Below are 15,170 nucleotides of genomic sequence, written 5' to 3'. Positions count from 1 at the left end.
TAACTGTTTTGGAACCCTGTATGTCTGAAAATATTCCTAATTTCCAGGCCTGACAAGGACCCTAGATTTAGACATGACAGTTGCTGAAAGCAAGTGTTCAACGTCTAAATACTGAATAGGGCAACTCCAGGCCCCTACTCCCACTGCACTCCTAGAATCCTGGCAACCAAGTCCACACACCCCCGAGCTGGAGACAGGAAGACTCCCTTCTAGGGAAACTCACAGGTCCAGGAGTAAGATCTACAGACGGGGACTTCCCTGATGAGTCAGTGGTTAGGGCTCAGCACTTCCACTGCAAGGGGCACAGGTCTGATCCCTGGTCAGGGATCTAAGATTCTGCATGCTGCATGGGGCAGCTAAAATAATAAGAATAGACCTACAGAGAGCAACATCTAGAGTGTCCTCCAACGAAATTCCGGTTTCTTCCCAGTCACCCTACGGTAAAGCCTCTCAACAAGCCTACCCCCTGCATAAAGCTTCTATAGCCTTTTTTTTTTGGTGGCTCACTCTTAAACATGAATGGAGAACCAAGAATAAGCAGACACTGCACGTGTGACTCTAGTAGAAAAGACAGGAAAACAGCAACCTGGAAGAGACAGCATCAATGTAGGAAAATGTGGAGGACAATTCCCCAACACCACTATACTCATCGTCCTCAGACAGAGAAGCCAGTGAACCCGTGAAACAAAAACAGGCTGTTAAAGTGGGGAGGGCAACTCGGAGTTAAATAAGAGCTTTCGGAAGTTAAACATTAAAAGTGAGAGGCAAAACATTTCATGATAGAACAGCTAAATGACCGAATCAAGGTAACTGCCCAGAAAATTGGACAAAATGTCATAAATGTACTGAAGCAAAGAAAATTCAACAATTGGGACTTCCCTGGCAGTGCAGTGGTTATAACTCTGCACGTCCACTGCAGGGGGCATGGGTTCGCTCCCTGGTCGGGGAACTAAAACCCCACAAGCCACGTGGCAAGGCCAAAAAAAAAAAAACAAAGAAGATTCAATGTGGTACCTTCAACATTCTAAGAACAAATGGTGTGAGGGTAGAATGAAGAAATTTGCAGAAGGCAAGGTCTCAAAAAAATGTTCCCCGAAGTACTCTTCCTCAGAAAGCTTTTGGAAAACACATTCCATCAAAAGGAAGGAGTAAACCAAGAAAGAAAAGAGATTCAATGAACAAGGGAGTCAACACAGGAAACAGCCATATGAATTCTGATGATGGTGAAAGACCCCAGGAAGACCCGGCAGCAGTTTGGGATGTGGCCCCACCTGGACGGGAGGTGCTGGACACTCTGAAAGTTCCCACGCTATCAAGGATTTGGTGACACGTCAGTGAGAAAGCGGAGCTACTTAACACCAGATAAAACTGAAGGTCCTATTAGAAAGGAATTATAATCATAGCATTGTGGATCAGCAGGGACTGACACTTCGGTCATAATACTGTAAACACTGAGCAAATAGTAGTTTAACCAAATGCCGTACAAGGACACAGGAAGTGGGGAGAGAGGACGGGGTAAGAAACCTTACTCTCACTTTCCATAGCAGGAGCTTAACAAACTCGTAAAACTGAGCAGGGTGGGGAATGAAGAAACAAACTCATAAGCGTGTACAAAAACATGGAAGAAAATGCCAGAAGTAACAGCCATGAATTTCTTCTGGGAAGCAGGGAAGGGTAGGACAGAGGTCATGTATCCTTGTTAGAAGCCAGATAAGATGAACTGAACTCATGAATACAGAGTCACAGGTGCAGAACAGGAAATTTCGAGAAGGTCTGCTTTCAGGGCCTCCCTGAGGAACTAGTATCTGACCAGGGATCAGAGGCTGGAGTCCAGCAGGGTCCCTTCTAGGCAGAGGGGAGAGAATGCATGGCCCAGGAGCCCAGAGTGGAGAGAGTGTTAGGAGGGGGCAGGTCATCAACCCGAGCAGAGGGTGGACCATTCGACTCCAGGGACATGGCAGAAAGCAAAGCGATGTTCGTCGGGGAAGGGGGTACAGGCTGAGCTAGAGAGCATCTGAGGATCCCCTGAGGCTCTGTGAGTGTTTACATCTCCAGAACACACCATTCTCACTACCGAGAAGATGTGGGAGGTGAGATGCACTCTGGGAAGAGAAATTCTCACACTAACCCACAGCCTTCCAACTCCAGGAGGGGCAGGCCAGGTTTCGATACCTTTCCAAACTGCCGCAGAAGCTGAATAAACGCTCCTTTGCCAAAGGGGTTAGTAAGACTCGCGTGGAAAGCAAGCGTCGGGTAATCCTGGGAGAGGACGGCAACCCATCGTTTCTAAAGGGAGACAAGAAAAGAAGCTGGTAAATTGGAAGTTGTTTATTTACAGCACAGGAAGAACCAGAGAGCGAATGGCAGGACGGTGCTTCACATACACAGCTGTCCAAGGAAAATGCTAGCTGTACTTCTTTGAAATATTTTTTCAAGTATGACAGTTGATGCTGTTTTTTGCCTTATAAACACAAAACAGTATTCCCAAAATGCCTTCACTGTTACTAAATGCAATTAACCTAACATAATGTGAAACGGGCCAGGGGCTGCAGCTGCCGCACCTTCTAAAGGGCCCACACCAGTCCTCCTGTGGGCACTGCAGCTGTGCCACTGCCAACCATCAGGGATCAAAGGTAACTGCCCATCATCAATGAAGCCCATTTGAGCTTTGCTCTCAGTGAAGACACCTCAGTGACTACCACCTCAACAGTGCAACACTTTATCTGCTGCCCCAAATCCTACTGATCACGCTGCCTACTTATTCATGGATAACGAGCCACGTGGCCTTGGTTATCTGTTCCGCATTAGCAGCTGTACTTACCGTTGCCCAGGTTGGAACAAGGTCACATTTGTTAAGAACAAAAATGAGATGTTTCCAGGGTTTCTCTTTTTTCAGGTAAGTCTCAATGTGAGGGGAACGTGTACCCATTGGATCTCTAGCATCAAGAACTTGAACCACAACATCTGATGAATCTATCACCTGCAAATTCAAAGAAGCAAAAGTGATTTGCTACAGTAGTACAAAGGCACAATGAAAGCCAGAAGGCATTTAAGGGAGCCTGGGAAAAATTAAGCAACAACACGGATAACCTCTCAACAGTCTTACGAGGAGGGCAGGTTGTAGCCAATCGCAAAACCCAGTAGTCAGTATTCTAAAAAGTGTTTTTCATCCTGTGGGTATCTGAAACTTGTCAAAATTTCAAGCAGAACTGGCTTGGATGAAACCAGTCTATTTCACGACTGCTATGCAACAGTGAGTAGAATCATTTACTTCTTAAACCTCTAAGTTTCCATGTTATAAGTGTTACGTATTTTACCAAAAAACTAAAAAATTGCCTTTGCCTTCATGGTACTAGTTTCATTATGTTACCGTTTAATTACGTGACTCTACTTGAAAGATTTTTTTACTGAGAACATTATTCAAATTCAGCTCAGCTAGTTGAACAGCACTGGACCAGGACTCAGGAGACACAAAGCCCCCTGCACTAACTACCCGGGTGAGCTGGGGAAGGTACTCAAGCTTTCCAGACCTGCGTTCTCGTCTGCAAAACAAGAGGGCTGGACTAAGGAATTTAAAAATTTTCATGCAGCTCTAACATGTATAATAAATCTCAGTAGGAATATCATTTTAGCAGGCAATCCAAAGAAATATCAATATGAACAGAGAATATATGAATCCATGTAATTTGGGCTGTTACTATTATGTTAGTAATAAAGAAAAACGCAGTTATCTAGAACAACAGTAGTATGTGCAAAGCCATATCCATCCTGGTTTCTCCATGGTGAGAGGATGGATGGATGGACAGAGCATCAGTAGGGCCAAGTCTGTTTTCTCACATAAGATCATGAAGGCCAAAGGAACCACTCAATGAGAGAAAATTTAAAGTCTTACCTTGTAGAGCTCACCCCATATTCTTTTAGACTGTCCCTTTTTAAATATCTCTTCTTGGGCTTCATTTCTAAATAAGAAAGCAACCAAAGTGAGCAACTGATGCACTATAACGATTAAAAGGATATTTTAAGGAAAAATCAATCATGTGCTCAGGCAATAGGGTATCAAGACTAGTTGTTATCAACATTGGTAATGACTAGAGAAATGCAAATCCTAACTACAATGAGGTATATCTCACACCAGTCAGAATGGCCATCATCAAGTTTACAAAAAATAAATGCTGGAGAGGGTTTGAGAAAAAGGACCTCTCCGACACTGTTCATGGAAATGTAAATTGATACAGCCACTATGGAGAACAGTATGTGGGTTCCGTAAAAAACTAAAAACAGAGAAAATATATGTCTAGAGAAAATCGTAATTCAAAAGGAGGGATGAACCTCAGTATTCAATGCAGCACTATCCACAATAGCCAGGATGTGGAAGCAACCTCCATGTCCACTGACAGAGAAACAGATAAAGAAGATGTAGTACATATATACAATGGACTACTACTCAGCCATAAAAAGGAACACAATAGTGCCATATGCAGAGATGTGGATGTACCCAGAGACTGTCATACAGACTGAATGAAGTAAGATAGAAAGAGATAAATATTGTGTAGTATTGCTTGTGTGTAGAATCTAGAAAAATGGTACACATGAATTTATTTGCAAAGCAGAAACAGAGTCACAGATGCAGAAAACAAACTTATGGTTACCAAGTGGGGAAAGGGGGGTGGGATGAACTGGGGGATTGGGAGAGACGTGTGTGCACTACTATGTATAAGACAGATAGCTGCACGAGGACCTCCTCCGTACAGCACAGGGGCTCTACTCAAAGCTCTGTGGTGGGGCTTCCCGGGGTCCAGTGGTTACAAATCGGCCCTGCAAAGCACGGGGTGTGAGTTTAACCCCTGATCGGGGAACTAAGATCCCATATGCTGTGGGCAACTAAGCCCAGGTGACAGTTACTGAGCCCACGAGCTGTAGCTACTGAAGCCTGCGTGCCCTAGTCCATTCTCCACAGTGAGAGAAGCCCCCAGTGAGAAGCCTGCACACCGCAGCCAGAGACACCTCCGCTCGCCACACCAGAGAAAGGCCAAGTGCAGCAACAAAGACCCCGTGCAGCAAACATAAATGATAAATATATATATATATATAAATTTAAAGAGGCAGCTACAATTTAGGCAGTCTGTCACAGAGAATTATGAAAAGGAAATCAGCAGTACGTGAAATGTAATTCACATGCCACAGCTCCAAAAGAGAGTGAAACTTTGCTGGTAAGGTTGAGAATCTGTTTACTAGCCTCAAAGATATTTACCCAGTGTCTCTGACACAAAAAAATAGTTTTATGTTTCCCCTACTGCTGACTGAGGGCTTCCCTGGTGGCTCAGATAGTAAAGAATCTGCCTGCAATGCTGGAGACCCAGGTTCAATTCCTGAGTGGGGAAGACCCCCCTGGAGAAGGGAATGGCCATCCACTCCAGTATTTTTGCCTAGAGAATTCCATGGACAGAGGAGCCTGGTGGGCTACAGTCCATGGGGTTGCAAAGAGTCGGATATGATTGAGAACTAACATTATTGCTGACTGTACCTTTTTGAGGTGGAAAAAATTCAAATCAGCAGAAACATACGAAGTTCAAAAAGCTCTAGGAAAAAATGAACTCGTTGCGTCTTCCTGCTTGGTCTCAAGTGGCTCGACTTTACCTCCAGGAGTCCAGGGTTAGCGATGGGCGGAGGACAGCACCGAGGCGGTGGCGCTGATGCAGGGACAGCACGTTTCCACCAGTGTGCCTGAGGGACGTGGGAGGGGGCACCGGGAGCACCAGACTGGAAGACCCTTTCCGGAGGGCAATGGGGCAGCCACTGATCAAAACCCTGCCTACTCTTGGACACTGTCCTTTCCCCTAAGAATTTATCCTTGGGGGGCAATTCAGGATGAGAGAGAATTAGTCACACTGACATTTTACCCTACAATCATCTACCACAGGGGAAAACTTTGAATAGTATAAATCTCCAAATGTGGAACTGGCCACAACAAAAACCTGCTCTGACGTGAAACATTATACTGCTGTTGACTAAGTACTGACATGGAAATATATTCTTAATTGAGAAAAATACATTAAAAGCAAGTTAAAATACAGTCTTAAAGTATTGCATTTATAAGTAAAAACTCCACATTAGAAACGTCTAATGTGTGTGTGTGTATGTGTATATATATGTATATATGTGTGTGTATATATATATATAAATATATATATATTTATATGCTTCCCAGGTGGCACTGCTGGTAAAGAACCTGACTGCCAGTGCTGGAGACATAAGAGACGTGGGTTCAATTCCTGAGTTGGGAAGAACCCCTGGAGAAGGGCATGGCAACCCACTCCAGTATTCTTGCCTGGAGAATCCCCGTGGACAGAGACACAACTTAGCATGCACGCATACATACACATACACACACACACACACACACACACACATATCCTTGAATGATTCTTGATCTCCTTTTGGGTATGAACCCCAATGAAAGTATGATGAAAGTTATGGATCCTTTTCCTCTCCCTCCTCTTCCCTAAAAACAACAAAACCTCACTACTTTTATGTATGCATAAAAGTTCTCCATATTATCTTCAGAGGGTCACAGAAACCTCAAAGGCCATCCATGAACCCCGCTCAGTGACCCAGAGACTCTGATTAAGGAAATCCTGATAGTCACCAAAATATTAATAACAACAGAGGTGGTGGAATTAGGAGTTCTTCTTTTCTTTCTACTGCATTTCCAATTTAACTATATTTTTAAAAATTGGCTGTGACAGAATATACTGCTATTATTACGAAGAAAGTGTCACTTATTTTTATTTGGGGGGATTAAGAGGCCAATAGTAAATCATCTACCTTAAATTATCTTCCATCTGGCCCCAACCAAGTTCACTAATTTTTCTAGTATAAGGGAAGAGGCTAACTCCATCTATGAGATAAGTCACTGAGCTTCTTGCAGGTAAATAACTGTATAGAAGATGTCTGTTTTACAAAAGAGCAAATGCTGACATGTGCACCAACTTCAAAACAGTACCTCACACCAGTGTCTTCAGCTACCAAGTCACGATCCTTGCCCTGGTCATAGCTCTCAGTGGATGTTTCTGCATTTTCTATAAGTGACTGCATATCACTTGCAAATAAATTTGGCCGCTTCCTCTGCGCTTTGGGGCCAAATGTTGTTTCGAAGCTTTCAGTATCAAGGATGTGCACCTTTGCATTCTAAAGAGAAAGGAGAATTATAGGTAATGCTAAACAAAGCACAGAGAAAAAGCAAAAAGTTCAAAACCTACCCAGGAAAGGCTTTCTGCTCTCATTTTCACAAAGCTCAACCCATACCAAAATATGTAACATGAATACAGCCTGACTTCTCATCAGAAATGCTTAAATAGCAAACACACTTGTTCCCCTCTTCTTCAAGTTCTGTAAGCTTCCTTGGAGAAATACAAAATACAAATAATCAAAGCAAATATGAATAGCTGTGTGTAAGACTTGCCAAAACTCAGCTTTATTTCATTTATCATAAACTTTTAGTCAAATGTAATTAAGGCTACAATACTGAAAATTAGCTTCTCTTTTCTAACCCCCTTTTCCTCTTAAAGTTTTCAAACAAGTGCATAAAATTCGCCAAATTCACAGATTTTGTCAAGGACAATCATACTCAAATTTGTGTTTTTTTTTTAAACCAACTGTAAATGCCAACTTTTTCCTGGAAGTTAATTTCTTTCATGGCTAAAAGGAACTGCTTGTTTTGTAAGATGCGTTTTAGTTTCAGATAACATTTTCCCTAATTTAGGTAACGTTTTTATTAAATGCACATGGAAAGTCTTCAGATGAAAAAATCTAGCAAAACTCCAAAATAATAGTTTAGATGCGATAAGAGGAACCTGATCCTAACTAGAATTTGATGTGCCTATAAAGGAGCTACGAGCAGAGGAATTTTTGAAGCAGGATGAAAGTCACAGTCCGAGTTAGGATCTATCACATAACAGTATGTTGTTAATAGCCAGCAGAGAATATTCTAAGTTTAAAAAAACAAAATCACCTTCTGTCCTCAGTATAGGCTCCTCTGTAAGCACCAGCTACGAAATTCAGAAGACAGAACAACCCCATGGCTTCTAAACAGAATCCCCTCCAACTCCTAAAGATCCTTCAGATATTATCATTTTCTCAGAGTCTCTAACCCATCTCTTAGTTTACTTTTACTCACTACACTCCAACAAGGGAACATCCCCACACAAAACAGTCACATTTCACATGAAAACTAGGTTCTAAAGTCACTGGGAAAATTATGACCAAAATTATCCTTGAAAATCTCTTAGCCTATAAAATACAGTATACCTGGATCTGTGTCTGTAAACCTATACCTCAGGAAGTACAATGTAGTGATATGCAGGGTACAAGAAAATACACAAAGTACGCTGCAGTATTTTGACTGTAGTAGTGCTATAGAAACACAGTAATTATTATGCACATACAGGTGAACGTGCAAAAGTTAAAAGTACATCTGATTTGACTACGTATGTGCGTGCGGGTGTGAGCTCAGTCACGCTCAACTCTGTGCAATTCCATGGACTCCAGTCCGCCAGGCTCCCCTGTCCACGGACCTTGACCGCACTGTGCAGCACATCTCAGAATCAGATTCTATACTGAGCAGTGGACACTGTGGTGGCGCAGGGGCAAAGAAGCCACTTGCCAATGCAGGAGATGCAACAGACTTGAGTTTGATCCCTGGGCTGGGAAGATCCCCTGTAGAAGGAAATGGTAACCCACTCCAGTATTCTTGCCTGGGAAATCCCATGGACAGAGGAGCCTGGAGGGCTGTAGTCCACGGGGTCTCAGAGTCAGACATGACTGAGCGACTGAGCACACACAAACACACGCAAGGTTTGTCAAGGCCAGAGCAGGAAACTCGCCAGTTACTCTGAGTACCTGCACCAAAATGCAAGCTGGCCGCTGCAGCCACGGGCCCTCCGATCTACACCATCAGATCTTTACACACTGCATTTTAAAAACACCGAACAACTGGCATGTGCAACAAAGCAGTAAATCCACAATAGAGCTTCTCTGTTCTTCTCATGAGCAGGACTCAACAGTTTGTTAAAAGATGGCTTTAGGGAGAACAGACGGAGAGAACAAGAGAAATGGCAACTCGTCTGTGTTTCACGAATTACACCCATGTGTTTCCCTGACAGAAAACAGTCACTCCGCTAATAGGTGCCATTCTTCTAGTCCGTCACAGAACAAAGCGTAATTGACAAAACCCGAGGCAATAACCAGGCCCTGGGTTTTATTCTGTTCTGCAAGTAAACACTTCTCTTTGAACTGTTTAATTCTTGTATGTATGTCAATGTTTTCTTCCCCTCCTGATGCTGGAACCGAAGCTCTGTGCTGTAACTGATGGATATTTGGGGAAATTACTATTCAGTTCATGTAAAAACGTGCAGGCAAGCTTTAGGCCACTTCTCTGGTTCCCTGTGAAACTCACTCCACTCGAGCCAGATTCAGTCCTTACTGCACTTTGAACTTCATCGATTTTAACAACCAATCTGACAAGTACCCTTTCCTTCCGGGGACGAGACTCTTCAAGGAACTCACTGAAGCTGAAAGTACTCAACACCAAAGTCTCCTTTCCTACCAACCCAGTCCTAATTCTACATTTCCCCAAAGTTTGATGCAATTACCACTTAAACTAGTTTGCCTGCAAAAACTTTTAAAAATGGTATTGGTGATAGCCATGATCTGCTGCTGCTGCTGCTACTAAGTCACTTCAGTCGTGTCCGACTCTTCGCAACCCCATGGACTGCAGCTTACCAGGCTCCTCCATCCATGGGATTTTCCCGGCAAGAGTACTGGAGTGGGGTGCCATTGCCTTCTCCGAGCCATGATCTATTTAGCTCTAATTAAGTGGCGGCCTAAGTACTTGCTTTGTGCCAAGAGCCTTAATGGATTTTTCATCTGCATCCAATCACCTAGGGAAGTGAAAGCTCACAGAGACACCCAAGGCCACAGAAAGGGCCACAGTAAAAAGGTTAAAAGTCAGGCCTGTACTCTGGTCCACCATGCTATCGAACCTCTCTGACAGAATTCGGTTCATGCTGAAGGTGAGACCTTTAATAACAGCGAAAGCAGAAGTCTCAGAAAGCGCATCAGTACTGCATCAGGCACTATTCTCTATAGAAAAAGCAAGAGCTAAATATGGTAGAGAGGGATCTGTGTCATCTGCCAGGGACACCCTCTGTCTTACATGAGGCCGGATTCGATCATGGAGAAGAGACATGGGTAACTTGCTTTGCTTCATGACAACTTTGTATGGATCCTTCAAGACTGTGTCCATTTCCTCTTGAAATTTTTGTAATGATGACTGCTTAATCACACGTGTATTTCCTGTTTTACAAAAGAATGTTGCTGTTTAATAAATTGCTCCTTATTGCTTTTGCCTCCATCTTCCCAATGACACAGTGAAAGGCAAGATTTTTAAATTGCCCTCACTTACCCAAACGCCTGACACATCTACCCTAAAGCCATTTTCAAACTTAAAAGGAAAAAACCAAAAAACACAAAAACTGCCTCTCTTGCACTCATACACAACGAACTAAATCACCAACCCAGACACACAAAGGGTTTCAGTGGTTTTCCAAGTCCAATTTCCAGACTGGACAAAACTGAAAAATTAACATCACTGAATGGAACTGAGATTTGACAGATACCCCACTTCCGGCTAGACGTGGCAAAGAAATTTGGAGCCAATCACAGCTGATCAGGTAGTATACACAGAGAATCCCAGCACAGCACCTCCTAAGAGTCATCGCTCCTGTTTTGATTAAGAAAGCTTGAAGGAACTGTTACAATAACCAACCAAGCCCTGCAAGGAAACAAAATAAAACTATGTAACACCTCCCGGAGCACACCTTGGAAGTGAGAGACTTGGAAATGTGAGACTAAAAGGCACATTGCGGCACACATGCCAAACTCCAGGGGAAGACCACGCCGGCAGGGGTGGCGGCAGTGACAGCAGTTAATGCTTCTACTGTACGACTTACTGGGCACTATTCTAGACACTTATACATCACCTGTTAACTCACTCAATTACCACAGCAGACCTACAAAACAGGAGCTATTTCTGTCTTCATTTTGCAGATGGAAAACTGACAAGCACCCTTAAGAACTTGCTCACGGCCCCAGACAGGGTAGAACGAGGACTTGCACCAGGAGGTCTGGATCTAGAGTCACAGGACCTTGCCACCGTGCTAAAGGCCTCTTCTCTGGGACACTTCCCTGTGCTGCAGTTTTCTAGAGGATACCCGTCCCACCCAGAGATGTTATGAGATGGTCAAGGATAGTTCAAACAGCAGGCAAACAATGGGGCCTGGCCACCTGACATGTCCACACAGCTGGCAGATCTGAGGGAAAGGCTGAGAGCCCCAACGGAGATGAACGTGGGGTTTCCAAAGGAAGAAATCCTGCCTCCCCACTGCCTCTGGAGACAGCCACTCGCTCCCGGGAAGGACTAACGAGAGGTCCTTTCATTGTCACTCAGTCCAAATACAACTGCACTGAGATAAAGGGTTTCAGAGGAACTCCAGGCTAAAGGCACAAACACACCTCAAGGCACCTCTCAAACAGTCATGTCTCCAGGCGATCAGAAATTAGAAGAGGAACACAGGAGCGCTCCGAGGTCTGTGAATGCTAGTCATTAAGGACGATCTCGTCTGTCTAAGAGGTTCACTCTCAGTGAACAATGATGAGCTCTTTTCAAAAGAGGAAGCCATTTATGAAAGCCACCGGTACCACTTTTCTCTGCATTTTTCCCATGGCAGGGGCTTCTTATCTCATTGCTTTCTCACACTGTCCTTGACAGTTTCCCAAAACCCCAACACCTTTTAGACATCTGAACATTCTACCCTTTCCCACACAGTGCACATCTTCTAGGGCAAAAGTAGCAGAGGGTCACACTCACCAAACCACTTAATGTTTGGCTCCACTCTTGCCACTGTGCCAGAAGCCACCGTTGACTGATACTGCAGAGGCTTAATCACTTTACCACGGCTGTTCCTAAATGAAGGAAACAAAAGATTTGGGTTGAGGACAGAAGACAGACAAGGGCAAATTTCGGTTTACAGAATACCCTTTCCAACAAAAGGACGTCCCCCCGCCCCGCTTTCCTGGTTTGAAGTGATCATGAAATACAGATTTTGGTAAACAAAAAGTCCTTCGACATTTAAAACAGATTGCCCCAAGCCATTTAACCTCTTGCAACAGAGCACGTAATGGTTTTTGCTCGATGAATAACAACTAATGCCCGTGTTTAAAAATCTGTTTACTGTTTGCTTTTAAATAAAAAGTCACATACTTGAGCCTTTTTAGGATAATCATTTAAAGGCTGGTTTAAATGAATTTTGAGTAGAGGGTGATTTATGCTGGAACTCAAAATTCTAAAACAAACTGCAGAGTAGGTGACTAAAGCAGATTGAGTTCATTGACGTTTGTGTTTTAGACACATCTTGTAGAACGGATGAAGAATCCAATCACCAAACAAATTAAGACCAGCTCACAAAATGTCAGAGTCAGCAAGTCCCTGTGGTCGAGGCTGCCTCAGCAGAAGTCAGAGTTGTGATGAGTGTTCAAGTGCCACAGTGTGGTAATCTAAAGTCTGGCCTTAAAAAACAACTTTTTTGGCTGCTTTCATGACACTGCCCTATATGCTTTGTTCAAGAAAAGCAGGTTTCTATCTGATGGACATTTACCCTGAGATGTAACACACGATTTGTGGAGGCCAAAGCTGTGAGGAACAGGGCTATTGTAGGGTAAGGACTATGACATGATCACTATTTCACCACTCACTACCCATGTCTCTAACTCAAAATTCACAGTTGATCATATAAAACAGTATTTGAAAACACGCTCAGCTGAACAAATGTTGAGTGCCTGCTCCAGGCAAAGCATCAGGAAGATTCTGTATGATTCTGACACATAACTGTTCCTAATGTACCAGTTTCTTAATTTCTTAATGTTTGATCTTAGTTTAATCAACAGCAAAATAGACAGTAATTCTTGCTTTACATCTCAGAGAGAAAGAGAAAGACAAATTAGGATAGCAATGCTGGCTTGGTATCACATTTGGGGATGCCTATTTGGGGAAAGTGGGGGTGGGACTATCAAGGGCTTCACAGGTGCAGCTACAAGTCCAGGGCAGGAAGGGAAGAGGGAGGGGACAATAGTGTCCAGGCTCACCTGCGCTCCTTCTGTCTGTACATATTCAGGCGTCGAATTGTGGCCCGGTCCCTCATGTTGTGACCTCCTGCTCCCTGCACTCGATCTAGGAAACACAAGAGTAGTCTGCACACTGTTTGATAACCAACAAGTCTAACTATAGCCATTGCTTTAAGCACACCAACCAGTTCATTGCAAGTAGGCAAGCTGCCAACTCAGTGCAAAATCTCCACTTTCTCCATGTGTTGCTCCAACAGAATCATTCCTGGAAGCTACACGGTATGACAAAGCTGACCTGATCTTGAATCCTCCATAGGACTGTTTTGAAAATGATAACAGGTAATGTTTCTGAGCACTATTATGGCACTGTGCTATCCATGTTAGAGGCATCGTCTTATAATCCATACAATAATCCTATAAGGAGGGACACATTATCCCCACTGTGCAGGTTAAGAAACTGAGGCACAGTGGGCAGCCATCCTGTACAAAGACAAAGATGGCACAGACAGAATTTGAACAAAAGCACTGGATCACCATCTCTGCTCTTAACCACTAAGATGCCTACGTCTGGGTCTCAGTTGAACAAATACTGAGTACCTGCTCCAGGAAAAGCACCGTGAAGGTTCTGTACGATTCTGATACCTAAGTGTTCCCAATGTACCAGGTTCTTAATTTCTTAATGCTTGATCTTAGTTTACTCAACAGAAAAATAGACAGTAATTTTTGCCTTACACCTCAGAGAGAAAGAGAAAGACAAACTAGCATAGTAATACTAGCTTCACATTTGGGGATGCCTTCCCTGGTGGGCTACAGTCCACAGGGTTGCAGAGTCAGACGTGACTATCAACTGAGCATCAAGTCGCCTGTCTACTCCTTAAGTCATGCGGTAGAAAACAGGCTGAAACCACAGGACTGGCGGCTCTGCTGCTCACTAAGGTGTCAACTGTGAGAAGCCACTTCCCCTATTTTGGCTCAGTCTCTTCACCTATAACATCATGATCTCTAAGGGCCTTTTCAGGCTTAATACTGTAAGATGCCAGTCTACACAAACTGAATAATTTAGCAGCAGTCCAGGGAAAATATTAAACATGAATTAAAACCAAAACCTTTAAGCCATATTTTAATATGTTTGATTAACTAAACCCAAATGGCAAGGACTCTCACAAGGGCTATCTTGTTCACTCCGTGGTGGAACCTCAAAATTCATACACATCTCCAAAAACATCTTTCCTGACACAACCATATTTACTTATCTGTAACGTTTTCTATGCACTTGGACGACCCCAAAAGCTAAATCTACAGTCCTTTTCTCATTTAAACCGCCAAAGGTAAGGTGGCAGGCAAGTGTGGCCAAGTATAAAAGGCCAGTTGGACGGGTCTACATCACTTTTATCTGACTTTATCTAACTTACTTCTAGCAATTCCTTGAGCTGTACTCATTCAAGACTGACCTATACTGGGGGAGGGGCTTCAACACCCGACACACAGGAAAACAAGAAAAGGTCAAATTTAAGTGCCCCTTCCAACTCTGAGCTTCCCAGTCTCACCTTGGAGACTCCCCAAGGCTGCCAGGCCTGAGAGTTCCCTTTCCCGGCTTTAAACCTGGTGCCCGGCATCTACCCTTAACAGGCGCGCCAGACTCAGCCCTCCTCAGTGCCTCTGAACAAGAAATCACCTTCTCCCTTCTCATACCCAAAGGCCACAGTGCTTGAAGTCACTCCAAGCAAGGCCACTCGGAGTCCCTAACCCCAAGCTTCCTCAAAGCCCCACCCTCCGCAAGCCCAGCCGCCCGTACCGGGATTTGTGCTGGCATTAGAGGGGTTGATAGTGCTCCGTCCTTTGTACTTGGGCTTCACCATCTTGCCGACAGGACTGGTACCAGACCGCTGGGCCCGGCCTGCGTGGGGTACAAAAGCTCGTAACTTCCCGAACCGGACCGTGGAAACTCGCGCGAACCACGCTGGACCGCGTGTGCGGGACGACGTCACTTC

The 15,170-nt window shown here is 44.0% G+C and overlaps 1 protein-coding gene across 2 annotated transcripts in view; it reads right to left on the bottom strand.

Annotated features, from left to right (window-relative positions):
- GNL2 (G protein nucleolar 2) overlaps positions 1-15,170 on the bottom strand; it is a 24,305-nt gene extending 9,135 nt beyond the window's left edge. The window contains exons 1-8 of one of the 2 annotated variants that reach the window (XM_027537790.1): positions 14,975-15,170; positions 13,201-13,285; positions 11,927-12,021; positions 10,214-10,353; positions 7,004-7,188; positions 3,893-3,959; positions 2,822-2,980; positions 2,173-2,286 (exon numbers count right to left, since the gene is read on the bottom strand). In XM_027537790.1, coding sequence (XP_027393591.1) covers positions 2,173-2,286; positions 2,822-2,980; positions 3,893-3,959; positions 7,004-7,188; positions 10,214-10,353; positions 11,927-12,021; positions 13,201-13,285; positions 14,975-15,038 — 909 coding nt within the window. In that variant the 5' untranslated portion in view covers positions 15,039-15,170. The remainder of the gene's footprint in view (positions 1-2,172; positions 2,287-2,821; positions 2,981-3,892; positions 3,960-7,003; positions 7,189-10,213; positions 10,354-11,926; positions 12,022-13,200; positions 13,286-14,974) is intronic. The other variant, XM_027537791.1, reaches the window with a different exon arrangement.

This window comes from Bos indicus x Bos taurus, chromosome 3, assembly GCF_003369695.1.
Source record: "Bos indicus x Bos taurus breed Angus x Brahman F1 hybrid chromosome 3, Bos_hybrid_MaternalHap_v2.0, whole genome shotgun sequence".
Lineage (NCBI taxonomy): Eukaryota > Metazoa > Chordata > Mammalia > Artiodactyla > Bovidae > Bos > Bos indicus x Bos taurus.
This window is presented reverse-complemented; position numbering and strand designations above follow the sequence as displayed.